Here is an 18,858-nt window from a genome sequence, read left to right on the forward strand (position 1 = left end):
CCAAACAGTTGTTCAAAATCAATAAGTTAAAGAGGACATATCATCCCCCTCCTCCACCTTTTCAAACAGTCCCCTGTGGTCTAAATGAAACATCTGTGCTGTGGTCAAAATATAACATGAATCAAGCACCAGAGGAAGTTTGTGACCCTGTATAAACCAGCTCTCTGAGAACGCTCCGTTTTGGTGTGTCTCTTTAAATGCAATGAGCCCCCCCTGAGTTTCCTGGTAGACATCACTCCTCTGTAGCGAGAATAAAAATGGCCGACCTGTGCACAAGTTTTGATAGGCTGGGGGTGGAGTCCATGGGTGGAGATACCAGGGAAGGGGCGGGGATTTCTTTTTTACCAGAATCCCACTGTGACATCACAAGGAGAGCATATTTGAAACAGAGCATTTTTCTCAGTGTTGTAAGACTTATGCAGACCACAAACAAAGGACTGGATGGGTTTATTTCACATTTTATGGGTCAGTAGACACTCAGGTTACCCAAATATATGTTCAAAAACACTGTAAAAGTGGATTTTTTATATTATATCCCCTTTAAGGTGTTGAAAAACAGCTTTGTCTATCATTTGACCTAACAAAGGAAGATTTCATATCGGCCTGTAATTGTTCATCATTGTCTCAATTGTTCTTTTTTAAAAGTGGCTTGATGACTGCTGTTTTCAGGACCTGTGGGAGAAGACACCTGAGAGAAGAGACAAGTTTACACTTAGTAACAGATCTGGAGCCATGACTTGGGAAACTTTTGTGAAAAAACCTGTTCGCAGAATATGAAGACAGCAGGAGGAAGAATTTAATAATAATAATAAAAATACTTTTTTTTTGGTAAAAATCTCAAAGTGCTACAGAGACAATTTCATCATTAAAAAGGAAAGTAAGGAAACTACAAACACTAGGAAAAGACTCTGTTGAAAAGGTGGGTTTTAAGGGCCCTTTTAAAAGTGACTGTGGCGCCCTCAGCTGGTCGGGGAGAGCGTTCCACAGACTGGCAGCAGTGGCGCAGAAGGCCCGGTCTCCTACGGTGTGGAGTTTAGTCCTGGGGGGATGGAGGAGGTTAATATTCTCAGAGTTACTGCCAGCTTCTTTAATCTGCTCCCAAAACTTTGACTCTCCTTGAGCTTGTTCCGTTTGTCTAAACACGCGTCTCTAATAGGGGAGTGAAATATTCATTCAATTTGTCTACCGCTCCATCACAGTCAGCACCATCTGCCGTGTCATCCAGCATGATGAAGGTATCCTGAACTCTAATAATTAGAGTTTGAAACTATTTATCCACTTCTGCCAGCGAACACCGACATTAGCCGAGTCACTGGTCACATCAAAGGGAGCTACCGCTGGTAAACTTAGCGCCATGCTTTTCCTCCTCCTCCTCCTCCTCAACAGATTAAACTTCATGCACTGGTAGAAGTTAGGCTACTCGTCAAAACCGCAGTCCATTTGAGATCCATTTGTAGAGTTTCTGACCGTATTAACACCAACGATATCGCCACGCTTGGACAGCTTTCATGCTGCTTTATTCCACACTTTTTCCAGTAACATACAGCCTACCCTTTGTCTTAACGTCATCACGTATATCGTATAACATGTCGTACACTAAACCGACTCAGGACACAGAGACGCTGAAGCACCAAGAGACCAGAGAATAAACCCAGGATAGAGAGGTTCAGTGAATGTGGTGTTGAAGGTGTGGAGGTGGATCAGTGTGTCAGAGGAGACTCTGTAGAAGGACAGAGAGCCAGCAGGACAGTCCACATACACTGCTACTCTGTTAGAGACAGAGGAGGAGGAGGAGATGTCTGTTTCTCTCTCATTGTGCCTGACAGAGTAACCTCCATCAGAGCAGATCAGACTCCAGGACTGATCATTATGTCCAAACACACATAGAGTATTTTTTCCTTTCCTTCTGATTCCTCTGTAACTCACTGATACATCAACCTTTCCTCTCCACTCGACCTCCCAGTAACAGCGACCAATCAGACTAGTCCCACACAGCAGCTGACGCCAGTATTCAAATCTGTCTGGATGATCAGGATACGACTGATCCTCCTTCACACGTGTCACCTTCCTGTTGTTGTCACACAGTTCCAGTTCTTTGTTCACTGTGTTTGTGTCCAGTTCCAGCTCACAGGTGTCTGATGGAGAGAATGGGACACAACACAGCTGCGGGTTATCATCTGTTCATTCATCAACAACTTTACTGACACTTACTGGCCCTCACTTATCAATCTGGTGTAGAAACCATAGCAGATTTGGGTGTAGAAATCATCGTACGACAGGGTCCACGTGGGACCTATGAAACATGCGTATCTGGCTGATCACAGCGTACGCATGACCGGGTGTTGATAAGTGTGGCGGCTGGAAACGATCGTCATTTAAATACCACGCCCCTATATATTCACGGTTTAGCTGTCCTCGCCCCCAGAGTTTACGGCATGGAGATACTTTATACGGCAAAGAAGAGAAACGAGATATGACCTGAGTGACACCATAACAGAGAGAAGTGGAATAAAATTGTGTTGTTTGGCAGCCTGAAATGTAGGATTAAAGAGCGTCAGAGGAAATACGCCTGCATGAAATCTCAACAGGTGTGGATAACCGAACTCCAGCGGAGTTTTTAATAATTAATTCAACATTGGTGTAACGTACATAATCTAGGCTATAATATAATCAAATTTTTTTACTTTTAGTTTAAAAAAACCTTGTCAGACCATTCGATCACTACAATATAGGCTAGTTTGGCGGGTCTTAAAAGAAGCAGCTCCCGGACCGGAGGACGCCAGCCGGACCCCACCTGAAATTATCCCAGATCCAGGAGCGAGTGGCTTCTTTCATCAATCAGCCTCAATATCAGGCACAAGTGGTACAGGCGAACCTGCATCTGTATCGGATAACGTCAGCTGCACTAACGGGCTCCGTGCTCGCCAATGTCACCATTTAGGAGTTTAAAAGAGATGAATGAAAACCTGAAACGTCCTGCAACAAATGAAAAAAGTGTTTGATCAAACGCTGTGCAATGTGCACTTCTCATCCGATTAGCCTACTTTCCAAACATAAGAATTTAACACTTAGATACAAGAAGGTCCTGACTCCGTCTTAGAGCCCCCGGATTTCTTTATTGGTTATTATGTCACATGTAGTCTCTGGCCTATGTGCATCTGCTGTGCGCAATTATGCATGTGGCACATCAGTCTATTATTGATGATTTTAATCTCCGGACATACCGATTAGTTATGATCTAATGTTAATGTTCTGAATTCTTAAATATTTCATATTTCAGAGGCTAAACGTTGTATTTAGTTTCCTCTGGAAGTTTTTATGTCCTTTTGAAGTAACTGTTTATAGTTTTTTTGTTTCAATTTGTCTCAGTATTTTCTGCAGAGATATTTCTGTGCGCATGAACGTTAAACATGTAGGCCTAATTACCGAAAGCAGCCTATCTAATCTTTAATCTTTAAAGTAAATCGATTAAACAAACATTAATTCATCAAATATAACGACAACTAAAGAAATCACCTGACAGCTCAACATTATTTAAAAAGCAATGTAGTCTACAGAGATCGTTTGAGGTGGAGCGTAATATAAAATACATTTTAGATATCTTATCTAACAGTAAATCTGTGAACCTCTATCTATCCGTCTTAACAAGCACTGTTATAGTATGATCTAATTATTCTCCGACACAGACAGATCCGCTGCAGCGTAAGTCCACACTGAGTTGAAAACGTGCGTACACGAACTGAGACCTGGCTTGGGATTTGAGCGTACGTCCAAATTGATGAGTGCCGAACTTTGCGTGGAAATGACCGTACACTCATTTTTCTGCCGTACATACGTTTGATAAGTGAGGGCCACTGAGAGTCAATCAAACTTACAGTTCATATTCAGCACTGAATGATGTTTGACAGCACTGAAATGTAATAATCCATTTCTAATCAAGTTTAAATGTAGTTACCATGGCAGCAAGGAGAGGTGCTGAGATGAATGGAGATCCAAATCAACAAACACATGCAGTGAATAAAGTATGACTAATCAAAGTGCAGCACAAAGATGCAGGGCTTAAAGTAAAAAAAAAAAAACCTCCTGAGCCTGAATGTTTTCAGCGGAGGGGCGCGCGACGACACTGCACAGATTCACTTCTCTATAAAAACATCTGAACTAAATCGTGAATAGGGGGGTAATTTATTTGCTTTTTAATTGTTGTCACCAACAGGTGAGGGGAGTCTGGGGGTCTCACATTTTGAACACCGAACATTTATTTTCCTGCATTCTGATCAGTTTTTGAGCACCAGTTTGTACCTCTTCTGCAAAACTCAAACTCAATAATTATGATCCAAACTTTTTATCTTTCTATCTTTTTATAAATGTCTGAAGTGTTCAGCAGACACATGTTCGCTCAAAGAAGAAAATGATAAACATGAGACTGCACTAATATCCACATTAAATTCAGTACATGTGCTGCTGTGTTCTGATGAATAGAAATGAAAACACTCACACTTCCTAAGACCAGGATCCAGTCTGTGCAGTCCACCATGGTCCAACCTGGAGGAAGAAACCAGATCAGAATCTACTTCATACATCTTTATTTAAATCCACCATCAGACAAGAAGCAGAGTTCATCATTCAGAAACAGTGAGACAGCTTCTGTCTGTCTGTCTGTCTGTACCTCAGTGTCTCCAGTCTGCAGTGTGGATCCTCCACTCCAGCAGACAGCAGCTTCCCTCCTTGTTCTCCTGGATGATTGTAGCTCAGGTCCAGCTCTCTCAGGTGGGAGGAGCTTAGAGCTAAGGCCAGAGACTCACAACCTTCTTCTGTGATCAGACAACCTGACAGACTACACATACACACACACACGCACACAAAGAACACACAGACAAAAATAACACAAACACACACACACTCAAACACACACACACACACACACCCCGACACAAACAAACACACACACAAAAATGACACAAACACACACACACACACACACACACACACACAAACACAAACAAGAGAAAACATAAGCCTTCTGTACCAGCGGTGATTATGGAGAACGTGAGGTCTTTGGGCAATAAGATGGACGAACTCGACGCGCTTGTTCGGCACCAGTGGGAATACCGCCAGTGCAGTATTATGTGCTTCACGGAGACATGGCAGCACTCGGACATCCCGGACCACAGCGTGGCGGTACCCGGCTTCAGGACTTTTCGGGCTGACAGTGACGTTATTAAGAGCGGTAAGAAGAAAGGTGGAGGGATTGCACTGTATGTGAGTGAGAGATGGTGTAATCCTGGCCATGTTAGTGTGAAGGAACGTCTCTGCAGCCCGGACATTGAACTGTTAGCTGTTGGAATGCGCCCCCATTACTTGCCCAGGGAATTCAAATGCGCCATTGTTATAGCTCTTTACATACAACAGTGACGCTCTCACAAGAGAACAAGCTTGGGCAAACGGATCAGTGCACTCTTTTGAAACGCACTTACTGCGAAGTGCATGGTTCGCCAAATCATCTAATAGCTGTTGGGCCTCAGCCATGTGTGCTGGACAAAGGACTCAGGCCTGTATCACAAAGGAGTCTTAGCCCAGCACCCCCCAACAGCAACTAACAAATAGGTGTGAAAAGTGGGGGGTGTCTGAATTCTCTATCCTCATTGGAGGAGGCCTGAGGTAAACTCACAGGCAGTTCCAGTCTTTAAAAGCAATCGCCAGGCATTACTTCTTTCTCTTCACGTGTGGTCTTTCTACACCAGAGGACACATCTCTTCACAAGCTTCCAGCTTCAGGGGAGACACGCATTTCAACCTGGCCTACTTCCAAGGCCTGTTTTAGGAGTTTTGCAACAATCAGTAACTATCTGGTTCAAGCAGAGAGATTCTTTCCTATTATTCTCGTCAACGTCGGTGAACACAACTGGACAGGAGTGCTACAGCCAGCCACTGTTACCTGAAGAAGAATACACCAAGGAAAATCTGCTCCTGCCACCAGAAAGACAACAGAGCATTGCTCTTATCTCAAATCTGACTCCTGCTGCCGTCTCTTTTCATCTGCGTCGGAAACCTGCCTGAATCTGTTGATTCAACAGATTGAAGACCAACCGAACCTTGAAACAGTCATCAGAAAAGTGATTCCAAGTAAGGCTTTAGTCTGGGCACAGAATAGTTTAGGAAGGTTTATTTTACAACAATTGATAATTGTGCATTATTGTTGACTGAACGTCACATTCTGTTTATTATCTGCTGTAAGCTGCTGCATTTGTTTTTGTTGCTGAACTGCCGTGTTCGCCTCTATGTGTTTTCATTCAATGCTATGCTAGTTTACTTTCATTTAAATGCTTTCACAATCAGAAAGACCAGTGTACCTGCAGTTGAATCAAAGTCCGGCCACTGGCTTTCTGGTGTTTAAGTTATAGTTACTGAACGTACTGAAAGGCCTTTGTCTTTGTCCACCATTTTGTACCTACGTGACGTAGCGCCACACGGTGCTCTCAGGGTGCCCTCTAACTCCCCCCCTCTCTCTCTCATGATCACACACACACACACACACACACACACCACGTCTGTTTCAAACTAGACAAAATCACTAATTAGGGGTTTTTAATTTTAAAAACTCAGAACATGCATCTACATTGATATTGATTCTGGCGTGCTGTGACACTCGTAGTGCTTTTAATTTGTAGTTCCAATGTTCTACCGCTAGATTCTGTGTGTAAGAATGCTCAGAGCTGTGCTTATATTTACACACATTTATAAGTAATAGTTCAAGTTGATAAATCCCACTCTTTGCGTGGGAATGTTCTTACGCACACATTACGCACAGAACTGTGCTCCTGTTTGCTGATAAACGTTAAGAAGGAGCAGCTTGTCCTTTCTGTTACTCCCTGCTGAGAAGTTAGTTCAAAGTGCCCGTTCCATTTTCATATTACCCATTACAGCGATAATTTATAACAAAAAACTCATGAAAATGTTTTTCAAGAAATCTACCCCTTCTTCACAAAACCTCTGGCAGGCCAGATGAAACCTGGCCGGAGTTGGCCCGCGGACCGTAAGTTACTAACCTGAGAATGTCCAGTCTACAAGGTGGACTATTTAGTCCAGCAAACAGCAGCTTCACTCCTGAATCCTGCAGGTTGTTGTTGCTCAGGTCCAGCTTTCTCAGACTAGAGGACTGGGAGCTCAGGACTGAGGACAGAGCTTCACAGCCTCTCTCTGAGAGGTTACAGACACTCAGCCTGAAGAGGATATTTTGTAGGTAAATTAAAATATCAAATAAAAGAAGTACATGCAAGTTTATTTGGTGAACTTTTACATGAACAAGTCCTGACCTGAGAGTGTCCAGTGTACAGGGCAGAGTCTCCAAACCACTACACAACAGCTTCACTCCTGAATCCTGCAGGTTGTTGTTGCTCAGTTCCAGCTCTCTCAGACTAGAGGACTGGGAGCTGAGGACTGAGGACAGAGCTTCACAGCTTCTCTCTGAGAGGTTACAGCCATTCAGCCTGAAGAGGGATTTCAACAAGTCAATAAATTGATTAATTCGTGCAGTGATTAAGAGCATTATTTTTAAAAACCTGCAAACTAACCTGAGAGTGTCCAGTCTACAGAGTGGACTATTTAGTCCAGCAGACAGCAGCTTCACTCCTGAATCCTGCAGGTTGTTGTTGCTCAGGTCCAGCTCTCCCAGACTAGAGGACTGGGAGCTCAGGACTGAGGACAGAGCTTCATAGCTTCTCTCTGAGAGGTTACAGCCACTCAGCCTGATTAGGATTCAGAAGAACACAAATGAAAGCATTTACAAACAATTTGTTATTTCTGAATAAAGAGAACTACTTTTAACCTGGATAGTTTTGTGAGCACGTACAGAGCTTTGTTCGAAGCTTTGATCACAGGCAGCAGCCTCAGAAGAGCCTCCTCTGAAGCAGAGTATTTCTTCAGGTCAAACACGTCCAGATCTTTTTCTGATGACAGTAAGATGAAGACCAGAGCTGACCACTGAGCAGGAGACAGTTTATCTGTGGAGAGACTTCCTGATCTCAGGAACTGTTGGATCTCCTCCACTAGAGAACGATCATTCAGTTCATTCAGACAGTGGAACAGATTGATGCTTTTCTCTGCAGACAGATCCTCACTGATCTTCTCCTTGATGTACTTGACTGTTTCCTGATTGGTCTTTGAGCCACTTCCTGTCTGTTTCAGCAGATCTAGTATGTGATTCTGATTGGTCTCTAGAGAAAGACCGAGGAGGAAGCGGAGGAACAAGTCCAGGTGTCCATTAGGACTCTGTAAGGCCTGGTCGACAGCACTCTGATATAAAAGTGTTGGGTCAGGTTTTTCTCTGGATACTTCAGACCACCTGGATGTTGTTTGAGCTTCTGACATCAGATTGACTCCAGAGTTGATGAAGGTCAGATGGACGTGAAGAGCAGCCAGAAACTCCTGAACGCTTAGATGGATGAAGCAGAACACCTTGTCCTGGTACAGTCCTCTCTCCTCTTTAAAGATCTGTGTGAACACTCCTGAGTACACTGATGCTTCTCTGATATTGATGCCACACTCTGTCAGGTCTGAGTCATAGAAGATCAGGTTTCCTTTCTGCAGCTGCTCAAAAGCCAGTTTTCCCAGGGACTTTATCATCTTCCTGCTCTTTTTATTCCAGTGTGGATCTGTCTCAGCTCCTCCATCATACTTGATGTTCTTCAGTTTGGACTGAACGACCAAAAAGTGGATGTACATCTCAGTCAGGGTCTTGGGCAGCTCTCCTCCCTCTCCGGTCTTCAGCACATTCTCCAGAACTGTAGCAGTGATCCAGCAGAAGACTGGGATGTGGCACATGATGTGGAGGCTTCTGGATGTCTTGATGTGGGAGATGATCCTGCTGGCCTGACCCTCATCTCTGAACCTCTTCCTGAAGTACTCCTCCTTCTGTGGGTCAGTGAACCCTCTGACCTCTGTCACCATGTCAACACAATGAGGAGGGATCTGATTGGCGGCTGCAGGTCGTGTGGTTATCCAGAGGCGAGCAGAGGGAAGCAGTTTCCTCCTGATGAGGTTTGTCAGCAGCACATCCACTGAGGTGGACTCTGTGACATCAGTCAGGGTCTTGTTGTTTTTAAAGTCCAGAGGAAGTCGACACTCATCCAGACCGTCAAAGATGAACACAACCTGGAACTCTTCAAACCTGCAGATTCCTGCTTCTTTGGTTTCAGGAAAGAAGTGATGAACAAGTTCCACCAGGCTGAACTTTTTCTCTTTCAGCACATTCAGCTCTCTGAAAGTGAATGGAAATGTGAAGTGTATGTCCTGGTTGGCTTTGTCTTCAGTCCAGTCCAGAGTGAACTTCTGTGTTAAGACTGTTTTCCCGATGCCAGCCACTCCCTTTGTCATCACTCTTCTGATTGGTTCATCTCTTCCAGGTGAGGCTTTAAAGATGTCTTCTTGTCTGATGGTTGTTTCTGGTCTGTGTGGTTTCCTGGATGCTGTTTCAATCAGTCTGACCTCATGTTCATCATTAACCTCTCCAGTCCCTCCCTCTGTGATGTAGAGCTCTGTGTAGATCTGGTTCAGAAGGGTTGGGTTTCCTGCTTTAGCAATCCCCTCAAACACACATTGGAACTTCTCCTTCAGGTTAGATCTGAGATTTTGTTGGCACATTGCACCAAATGTTCCTGAATAAAGAAATAACTTAAATCAATGAACAGATCCAGATATAGATCACATGACTATCTGAGTTTGGAACTTTAACCCTTTTGTCTTTTTTAAAAAAATACAAAGTCTGTTAAAATGTTCTTACTTTGCTGTAGACAGTCCGCCATCACCTCCTGCTCCATTCTCCTCAGGAAGTGGAGACTGATCCTCAAAAAATCCTCTTTACAGCTTCCCCCCTGCTCTTCATCCTCACTCTGACTCTCTAAGCATTCTGGGTAATCTGGACTCAGAACCCTCTGGACTCTCTTCAGCTCGTTCTTCACAAAGGTGACGATGTTCTCCTCCAGCAGCTGGAACAGAAGGAGAAACTGGATATTTAATATAAACTGGTAGAACTCAACATGTGGTTCATCTGTCAGTCTGAAGATGAGGTTATCTCCTTAAGGCCGTGACACACCAAGGAGATTGTCGGTTAGGGTCGCCCTAGTTTTTGCGGTGTGTCCGGCTCAGTAGCTTCGTGTCTGCCTTTTTTTGGCTGATTCGATGTTGGATCAGTCTGTGAGAGGAATCTTGCTGATTGGCTGTTGGGAGGTTTCATTTCTCTCCAGCTCTCCTCACAGGTTCAGGAAAGCCCCTTGAGCATGCCGCTGTAGTATCCATGCTTTCACCCATTAGTGCGGTTTCTCCTTATTTGTCTCCTCCGTCTCTTCTTTTCTTTTTCCACTAAAAGACCAAGGGCTGGCAATGCCAGCGCCATTTTCAACTTTTTATCAGACATTATTCTCCATTAGTAGGCTGCCTATAATATGAGTGGTATTACAGCGGTGTGAAAATTGTCTTCTCACACCTAGGGCTGTCACGATAACCGCAAAAATGATTAACCGCGATAAAAAAAAAAAGATCACTGTGGTGAACGTCGGCAACCGCCATAACTGCACGTTAAGTCACTTCACCCCACATAGTGCTCAGAGAGACACACAGGCAACTGCACTGGTACCTAAACCAAATGTAACTTTGCCGATTTGTTAATATGCCTGTTTCCTGTTTTCTTGAGCTGTTGTAACGCAAAAATTTCCACCCTGGGGAATCAATAAAGTTTATCTTCATCTTTTATCTTTATCTCGGCTCTCAGTCAAATGAAAAAGGAGAACCAGCTGATTAAGATGATGCCAAAAAGATCCGTGTGAAATTAGGAAACATCTTTTACTTATTTTATGTTTTCTTAAAGGGATACTTCACCCATTTGCGTTAAAGGGATACTCTACCTGTTGAAACATGAATCTGTATTGACATTGGGTCATGACTTCTTGGCCGAGAAAAGGCAGAAAGTGTCTTTTTTGCTCATGTGGATGAAAGACACCAAATCCCAGAATGCACAGCACCGCAGGCCACTCCCACTAAGGTCCTCTATTTCAGAATCAGAATCAGAAATACTTTATTAGTCCCAGAGGGAAATTCGATCGTTACAGTTTCTCCAAAATATAGAATACAGCAGTAGAAATATAGTAATAAAAACATTTACAGACATATTTACTTCAACACTTTCCTCAACTGATTCAGAGATTTCTTCCAGAATTGATCTTGGAAATTCCTTGCAGAAAACAGACTCCATGTCTGTGTCCATAGACAAACAGTGAGAGCACCGACACTACCAGTCCGCCCCAGCTCGAGCCGGCCCCGGCTCCTCGTCCTCACCGCCACCGACAGGCAGGCCTTATGTCTCGGCTGCTGAGCTGGCAGCGGCCGGCGGTGGCCAGCAATATAGCAATATAGTGGCGAGACGGTTGTTGCCGACAGGCCGGTCTTGTGCCCCGGCGGCCCCGGTGGCCCCGGCGGCCGGCTAGCAGCCCTGCCGGCCAGCGGTGGCCAGCGGCGGTCTCGCCGGCCAGTGGCGGCCGCAGCAGCCAAAACACAAGATCGGCCTGTTGGCAGCAACCATCTCGCCGCTATATTTATATTTTTTCTGCATTATCAGCTTTCTCCATAGAGCTTGTTAGCATAGCTTCCAAGCAATATGGCGGACGTTAAGTTTCGATTCTGGGAGTGAGTTCCCACCCACTGATCTGTGATTGGTCTGTAGCTTCAGTGGTCGAAAATATGAGGAACTAGCGTTGTAGTTTCACCCCGCTAACTGCAACAGCTTCCAGTGACGCAAAATAACGATTTTTGAGTCACTGGAAGCTCCTTTTCAGACTCAGAAATACAAAGATTTCCCATCTCAGGGGAAAATGAGAGCGGGATGCACGACCATTCAAAAATACTACCAGGTTTCTAATGATACAAAGATTAATGCAAATGGGTGAAGTATCCCTTTAAGTTGTGTATCATTAGAAACCTGGTAGTATTTTTGAATGGTCGTGCATCCCGCCCTCATTTTCCCCTGAGACGGGAAAGCTCAATATTTCTTGTCTGATAAGGAGCCTCAGATGGTTACAGGGTTTTAAACTACATCGCTAGCAAGGGGGGGGGGGGGACCCACTGAAGCTACAGACCTATCAGAGATCAGTGGGTGGGACCTCACGCCCAGTTGAGGAAATGGCCGTATGTGTTGTAGTAAATGTCTGTAAATAGAGCACCCTGGCTTCAGTGGGAGGGGCCTGCGATGCTGTGCATTCTGGGATTTGTTGTCTTTAAACTTAAAATGTGTATTTGAACCTTTCCTGGCCCTCGGGTCTGTCATTACCTATGAGGCCACATGAGGGAGCCATTGTTCCAGTGAGCATCTCTGCTGTCTGTCTGTTTGTGAACGTATGTAGGTCTGCGTTGACCCCAAAAACTGAATGGCCCTTTGGGATGAATAAAATCGTCTGAGTCTGAAGGTCAGCTGGTCAAGACGGACCAATTACTTATTATTAAAGTCTCGTAATGGTAGGCTTACGTAGGCGTAATGGTAAGTGTTGCACACACCATAAAGATGGAGTCCAGGACTGTTGGATTCTGCTGGTCTGGTTGATCTCTGTGAACCTCAGAGCTCTCCTGTTGAACTCTGTGACAGGACGTAAAACAACGGGTCATATATTATGAAGCTCTGAGTCAAGATATGAGTCTTTAAACAACAGAGTCAGAACATTAACTTGATTTTTATTTCTTACCTTACATCAGCAGGAAGTCCAACTTCAAAGTTAAGAAGGCGACCATTAGACCGGTCACTCTTCATGGACACAGAGCTGGGTCCAGGAGAGTCTGGTCTCTGTTCCTGCATCCTGGGTCCAGGAGAGTCTGGTCTCTGTTCCTGCATCCTGGGTCCAGGAGAGTCTGGTCTCTGTTCCTGCATCCTGGGTCCAGGAGAGTCTGGTCTCTGTTCCTGCATCCTGGAACAAACAAACAACATTTAAAAACATTATTAGTTACTGTGAGCAGCAGATGAGACAGTCATGACGATGATGGGTTGATGAAGTTGGAGTGTTAATAATAATAATAATTTCATTTGTATAGCACCTTTAAAAAACAAGGTTTTACAAAGTCTGTCTGCCTGTCTGTCCGCCTGCCTGTCTGTCTGTCTGTGTGTGTGTGTGTCTGTCTGTCTGTCTGTCTGTGTGCCTGTGTGTCCGTCCGCCTGCCTGTCTGTCTGTGTGTCTGTCTGTCTGTCTGTGTGTGTGTCTGTCTGCGTGCCTGTCTGTCTGTGTGCCTGTCTGTCTGCCTGTCTGTGTGTGTCTGTCTGTGTGTCTGTCTGTCTGTGTGCCTGTGTGCCCGTCCGCCCGTCTGCCTGTCTGTGTGTCTGTCTGTCTGTGTGTGTGTGTCTGTCTGTTTGTCTGTGTGTCTGTCTGTCTGTCTGTCTGTCTGTGTGTGTGTGTCTGTCTGTCTGTTTGTCTGTGTGTGTGTGTGTGTGTGTCTGTCTGTCTGTCTGTGTGTGTCTGTCTGTCTGTGTGTGTCTGTCTGTGTGTCTGTCTGCCTGTCTGTCTGTCTGTTTGTCTGTGTGTGTGCCTGTCTGTCTGTCTGTGTGCCTGTCTATCTGTCTGTCTGTTTGTCTGTGTCTGTCTGTGTGTCTGTCTGTCTGTCTGCCTGCCTATCTGTCTGTCTTTTTTTTTTTATCTGTAAGGGTCTGAATGCTCTGACATTTCTCCTCCTGCTGCGATGGCGTGCAGAGTGAATGAGAGGTGGAGCGAGCCCTAGAGAGTAGTCCCATCCTTCCTCCACTTCCTCTGTGTAGAAGTGGTTTCCTGACCCAGAGAGGAGGGGGCGGGGGCTGACCCTGTACAAGACGTGACTAGGCCAGCCTTATATGGAAGCGATTAGTGATCAGAATTCAAATGATAAAGCTAATTTGAAAATTCAAATGCATTAACAGAAATTCTTTTTAACTTTCAGAATATGGGTGTATTATTTGACTCAAAAATAAAATTATGATTAATTTATCGAATTTGAATTTTAGTTTTCAACTTTAAAAATGCACATTCTTTGACTAAATTAAAATGAGGAAGAAAATGACATTTGCTTTATCATTTTCAAAAAATACCCCGCTAAATCTGTATCATAATTCAAATGAAAAAGCTAATTTTAAAATGAAAATACAATAACAGAAACATGTTTTAATTTTCAGATTATAGGTGCATTATTTGACCTTGAGAATACAGCCAACACTGTGTCTGTCCTCAAATTCTTTAGACTAATGAAATCAAAGTCAACAGAAGACGACTCAAGCATAAACACAGCTGAGAAAGATGTCAATTTCAATTCTCACCTTCCATCAGCAGGAAGTCCATCTTTAAAGTTAAGAAGGCGACCATTAGACCGGTCACTCTTCATGGACACACAGCTGGGTCCAGGAGAGTCTGGTCTCTGTTCCCCACAGTTGGGTCCAGGAGAGTCTGGTCTCTGTTCCTGCATCCTGGAACAAACAAACAACATTATTAGTTACTGTGAGCAGCAGATGAGACAGTCATGACGATGATGGGTTGATGAAGTTGGAGTGTTAATAATAATAATAACTTCATTTGTATAGCACCGTTAAAAAACAAGGTTTTACAAAGTCTGTCTGCCTGTCTGTCTGTCTGTCTGTCTGTCCGCCTGCCTGTCTGTCTGTCTGTGTGTGTGTGTGTCTGTCTGTCTGTCTGTCTGTCTGTCTGTCTGTCTGTGTGCCTGTGTGTCCGTCCGCCTGCCTGCCTGTCTGTGTGTGTGTCTGTCTGTCTGTCTGTGTGTGTGTCTGTCTGTGTGCCTGTCTGTCTGCCTGTCTGTGTGTCTGTCTGTCTGTGTGCCTGTGTGTCCGTCCGCCCATCTGCCTGTCTGTCTGTCTGTTTGTCTGTGTGTCTGTCTGTCTGTCTGTCTCTGTGTGTGTGTGTCTGTCTGTCTGTTTGTCTGTGTGTGTCTGTCTGTCTGTCTGTGTGTGTGTGTGTGTGTGTCTGTCTGTCTGTCTGTCTGTCTGTGTGTGTCTGTCTGTGTGTCTGTCTTTGTCTGTCTCTTTGTCTGTGTCTGTCTATCTGTCTGTCTGTGTGTGTGTGTCTGTCTGTGTGCCTGTCTATCTGTCTGTCTGTTTGTCTGTGTGTGTGTGTCTGTCTGTGTGTCTGTCTGTCTGTCTGCCTGCCTATCTGTCTGTCTTTTTTTTTTTATCTGTAAGGGTCTGAATGCTCTGACATTTCTCCTCCTGCTGCGATGGCGTGCAGAGTGAATGAGAGGTGGAGCGAGCCCTAGAGAGTAGTCCCATCCTTCCTCCACTTCCTCTGTGTAGAAGTGGTTTCCTGACCCAGAGAGGAGGGGGCGGGGGCTGACCCTGTACAAGACGTGACTAGGCCAGCCTTATATGGAAGCGATTAGTGATCAGAATTCAAATGATAAAGCTAATTTGAAAATTCAAATGCATTAACAGAAATTCTTTTTAACTTTCAGAATATGGGTGTATTATTTGACTCAAAAATAAAATTATGATTAATTCATTGAATTTGAATTTTAGTTTTCAACTTTAAAAATGCACATTCTTTGACTAAATTAAAATGAGGAAGAAAATGACATTTGCTTTATCATTTTCAAAAAATACCCCGCTAAATCTGTATCATAATTCAAATGAAAAAGCTAATTTTAAAATGAAAATACAATAACAGAAACATGTTTTAATTTTCAGATTATAGGTGCATTATTTGACCTTGAGAATACAGCCAACACTGTGTCTGTCCTCAAATTCTTTAGACTAATGAAATCAAAGTCAACAGAAGACGACTCAAGCATAAACACAGCTGAGAAAGATGTCAATTTCAATTCTCACCTTCCATCAGCAGGAAGTCCATCTTTAAAGTTAAGAAGGCGACCATTAGACCGGTCACTCTTCATGGACACACAGCTGGGTCCAGGAGAGTCTGGTCTCTGTTCCCCACAGTTGGGTCCAGGAGAGTCTGGTCTCTGTTCCTGCATCCTGGAACAAACAAACAACATTATTAGTTACTGTGAGCAGCAGATGAGACAGTCATGACGATGATGGGTTGATGAAGTTGGAGTGTTAATAATAATAATAACTTCATTTGTATAGCACCGTTAAAAAACAAGGTTTTACAAAGTCTGTCTGCCTGTCTGTCTGTCTGTCTGTCCGCCTGCCTGTCTGTCTGTCTGTGTGTGTGTGTGTGTGTGTGTCTGTCTGTCTGTCTGTCTGTCTGTGTGTGTGCCTGTGTGTCCGTCCGCCTGCCTGCCTGCCTGTCTGTGTGTGTGTCTGTCTGTCTGTCTGTCTGTGTGTGTGTCTGTCTGTGTGCCTGTCTGTCTGCCTGTCTGTGTGTCTGTCTGTCTGTGTGCCTGTGTGTCCGTCCGCCCATCTGCCTGTCTGTCTGTCTGTTTGTCTGTGTGTCTGTCTGTCTGTCTGTCTCTGTGTGTGTGTGTCTGTCTGTCTGTCTGTTTGTCTGTGTGTGTCTGTCTGTCTGTCTGTGTGTGTGTGTGTGTCTGTCTGTCTGTCTGTCTGTCTGTGTGTGTCTGTCTGTGTGTCTGTGTGTCTGTCTGTGTGTGTGTCTGTCTGTGTGTCTGCCTGTCTGTCTGTCTGTGTGTCTGTCTGTCTGTGTGCCTGTCTGTTTGTCTGTGTGTGTGTGTCTGTCTGTGTGTCTGTCTGTCTGTCTGTGTGCCTGTCTGTCTGTGTGTCTGTCTATCTGTCTGTCTGTTTGTCTGTGTCTGTCTGTCTGTGTGTGTGTCTGTCTGTGTGTCTGCCTGTCTGTCTGTGTGCCTGTCTGTCTGTTTGTCTGTGTGTCTGTCTGTGTTTCTGTCTGTCTGTCTGTCTGCCTGCCTATCTGTCTGTGTGCCTGTCTGTCTGCCTGTCTGTGTGTGTCTGTCTGTCTGTGTGCCTGTCTGTCTGTGTGCCTGTCTGTCTGCCTGTCTGTGTGTGTCTGTCTGTGTCTGTCTGTCTGTGTGCCTGTGTGTCCGTTCGCCCGTCTGCCTGCCTGTCTGTCTGTCTGTCTGTGTGTCTGTCTGTCTGTCTGTCTGTCTGTGTGTGTGTGTGTGTGTCTGTCTGTCTGTGTGTGTGTCTGTCTGTCTGTGTGTGTCTGTCTGTCTGTCTGTCTCTTTGTCTGTGTGTGTGTGTCTGTCTGTGTGTCTGTCTGTCTGTCTGTCTGTCTTTGTCTGTGTGTCTACCTGTCTGTCTGTCTATCTGTCTGTCTGTTTGTCTGTGTGTGTGTGTCTGTCTGTGTGTCTGTCTGTCTGTCTGTCTTTGTCTGTGTGTCTACCTGTCTGTCTGTGTGTGTGTCTGTCTATCTGTCTGTCTGTTTGTCTGTGTGTGTGTGTCTGTCTGTGTGCCTGTCTATCTGTCTGTCTGTTTGTCTGTGTGTGTGTGTCTGTCTGTGTGTCTATCTGTCTGTCTTTTTTTTTTTATCTGTAAGGGTCTGAATGCTCTGACATTTCTCCTCCTGCTGCGATGGCGTGCAGAGTGAATGAGAGGTGGAGCGAGCCCTAGAGAGTAGTCCCATCCTTCCTCCACTTCCTCTGTGTAGAAGTGGTTTCCTGACCCAGAGAGGAGGGGGCGGGGGCTGACCCTGTACAATCCTGACCCAGAGAGGAGGGGGCGGGGGCTGACCCTGTACAAGACGTGACTAGGCCAGCCTTATATGGAAGCGATTAGTGATCAGAATTCAAATGATAAAGCTAATTTGAAAATTCAAATGCATTAACAGAAATTCTTTTTAACTTTCAGAATATGGGTGTATTATTTGACTCAAAAATAAAATTATGATTAATTTATCGAATTTGAATTTTAGTTTTCAACTTTAAAAATGCACATTCTTTGACTAAATTAAAATGAGGAAGAAAATGACATTTGCTTTATCATTTTCAAAAAATACCCCGCTAAATCTGTATCATAATTCAAATGAAAAAGCTAATTTTAAAATGAAAATACAATAACAGAAACATGTTTTAATTTTCAGATTATAGGTGCATTATTTGACCTTGAGAATACAGCCAACACTGTGTCTGTCCTCAAATTCTTTAGACTAATGAAATCAAAGTCAACAGAAGACGACTCAAGCATAAACACAGCTGAGAAAGATGTCAATTTCAATTCTCACCTTCCATCAGCAGGAAGTCCATCTTTAAAGTTAAGAAGGCGACCATTAGACCGGTCACTCTTCATGGACACACAGCTGGGTCCAGGAGAGTCTGGTCTCTGTTCCCCACAGTTGGGTCCAGGAGAGTCTGGTCTCTGTTCCTGCATCCTGGAACAAACAAACAACATTATTAGTTACTGTGAGCAGCAGATGAGACAGTCATGACGATGATGGGTTGATGAAGTTGGAGTGTTAATAATAATAATAATAACTTCATTTGTATAGCACCGTTAAAAAACAAGGTTTTACAAAGTCTGTCTGCCTGTCTGTCCGCCTGTCTGTCTGTCCGTGTGTCTGTCTGTGTGCCTGTGTGTCCGTCCGCCCGTCTGTCTGTGTGCCTGTCTGTCTGCGTGTCTGTCTGTGTGCCTGTCTGTCTGTCTGTCTGCGTGTCTGTCTGTCTGTCTGTGTGCCTGTGTGTCCGTCCGCCCGTCTGTCTGTGTGCCTGTCTGTCTGTCTGTCTGTCCGCCTGCCTGTCTGTCTGTCTGTGTGTGTGTGTGTGTGTCTGTCTGTCTGTCTGTCTGTCTGTGTCTGTCTGTCTGTCCGTGTGTCTGTCTGTGTGCCTGTGTGTCCGTCCGCCCGTCTGCCTGTCTGTCTGTGTGCCTGTCTGTCTGCGTGTCTGTCTGTCTGTCTGTGTGCCTGTCTGTCTGTCTGCCTGCGTGTCTGTCTGTCTGTCTGTGTGCCTGTCTGTCTGTCTATCTGTCTGTCTGTCTCTGTCCGTGTGT

At 44.6% G+C, this 18,858-nt stretch overlaps 1 protein-coding gene across 7 annotated transcripts; it reads right to left on the minus strand.

Annotated features, from left to right (window-relative positions):
* Window positions 1-421: 421 nt before the first annotated feature.
* Window positions 422-18,249, minus strand: LOC132979022 (NACHT, LRR and PYD domains-containing protein 12-like). Of its 7 annotated transcripts, XM_061044502.1 has the most exons (13): window positions 18,098-18,249; window positions 15,829-15,975; window positions 14,314-14,460; window positions 12,725-12,943; window positions 12,540-12,618; window positions 9,778-9,982; window positions 7,849-9,652; window positions 7,571-7,744; window positions 7,313-7,486; window positions 7,046-7,219; window positions 4,667-4,834; window positions 4,496-4,542; window positions 422-2,135 (listed from the first exon to the last, which is right to left on the minus strand). In XM_061044502.1, exons 1-13 carry the CDS (start codon window positions 18,241-18,243, stop codon window positions 1,597-1,599), a joined length of 4,023 nt encoding a protein of 1,340 aa, XP_060900485.1. In that variant the 5' UTR covers window positions 18,244-18,249; the 3' UTR covers window positions 422-1,596. The 7 variants fall into 7 exon arrangements, with proteins under 7 accessions (XP_060900485.1, XP_060900502.1, XP_060900459.1 ...); XM_061044519.1 differs by lacking the exon at window positions 12,725-12,943; XM_061044476.1 differs by having other exon boundaries at window positions 7,046-7,486.
* Window positions 18,250-18,858: the final 609 nt, after the last annotated feature.

Source organism: Labrus mixtus, chromosome 1 (genome assembly GCF_963584025.1).
Source record: "Labrus mixtus chromosome 1, fLabMix1.1, whole genome shotgun sequence".
NCBI classification, from domain to species: domain Eukaryota; kingdom Metazoa; phylum Chordata; class Actinopteri; order Labriformes; family Labridae; genus Labrus; species Labrus mixtus.

Excerpts from the sequence above, each read along its gene's own strand:
- LOC132979022 (XM_061044468.1), bottom strand. The coding sequence starts at position 18,243 with ATGCAGGAACAGAGACCAGACTCTCCTGGACCCAACTGTGGGGAACAG. Across the intron at positions 14,461-15,828 it reads GGACTTCCTGCTGATGGAAG|GATGCAGGAACAGAGACCAG; the intron begins GTGAGAATTGAA and ends TGTTTGTTCCAG. Across the intron at positions 7,745-7,848 it reads AAAGCTTCGAACAAAGCTCT|GCTGAGTGGCTGTAACCTCT; the intron begins GTACGTGCTCAC and ends AATCCTAATCAG.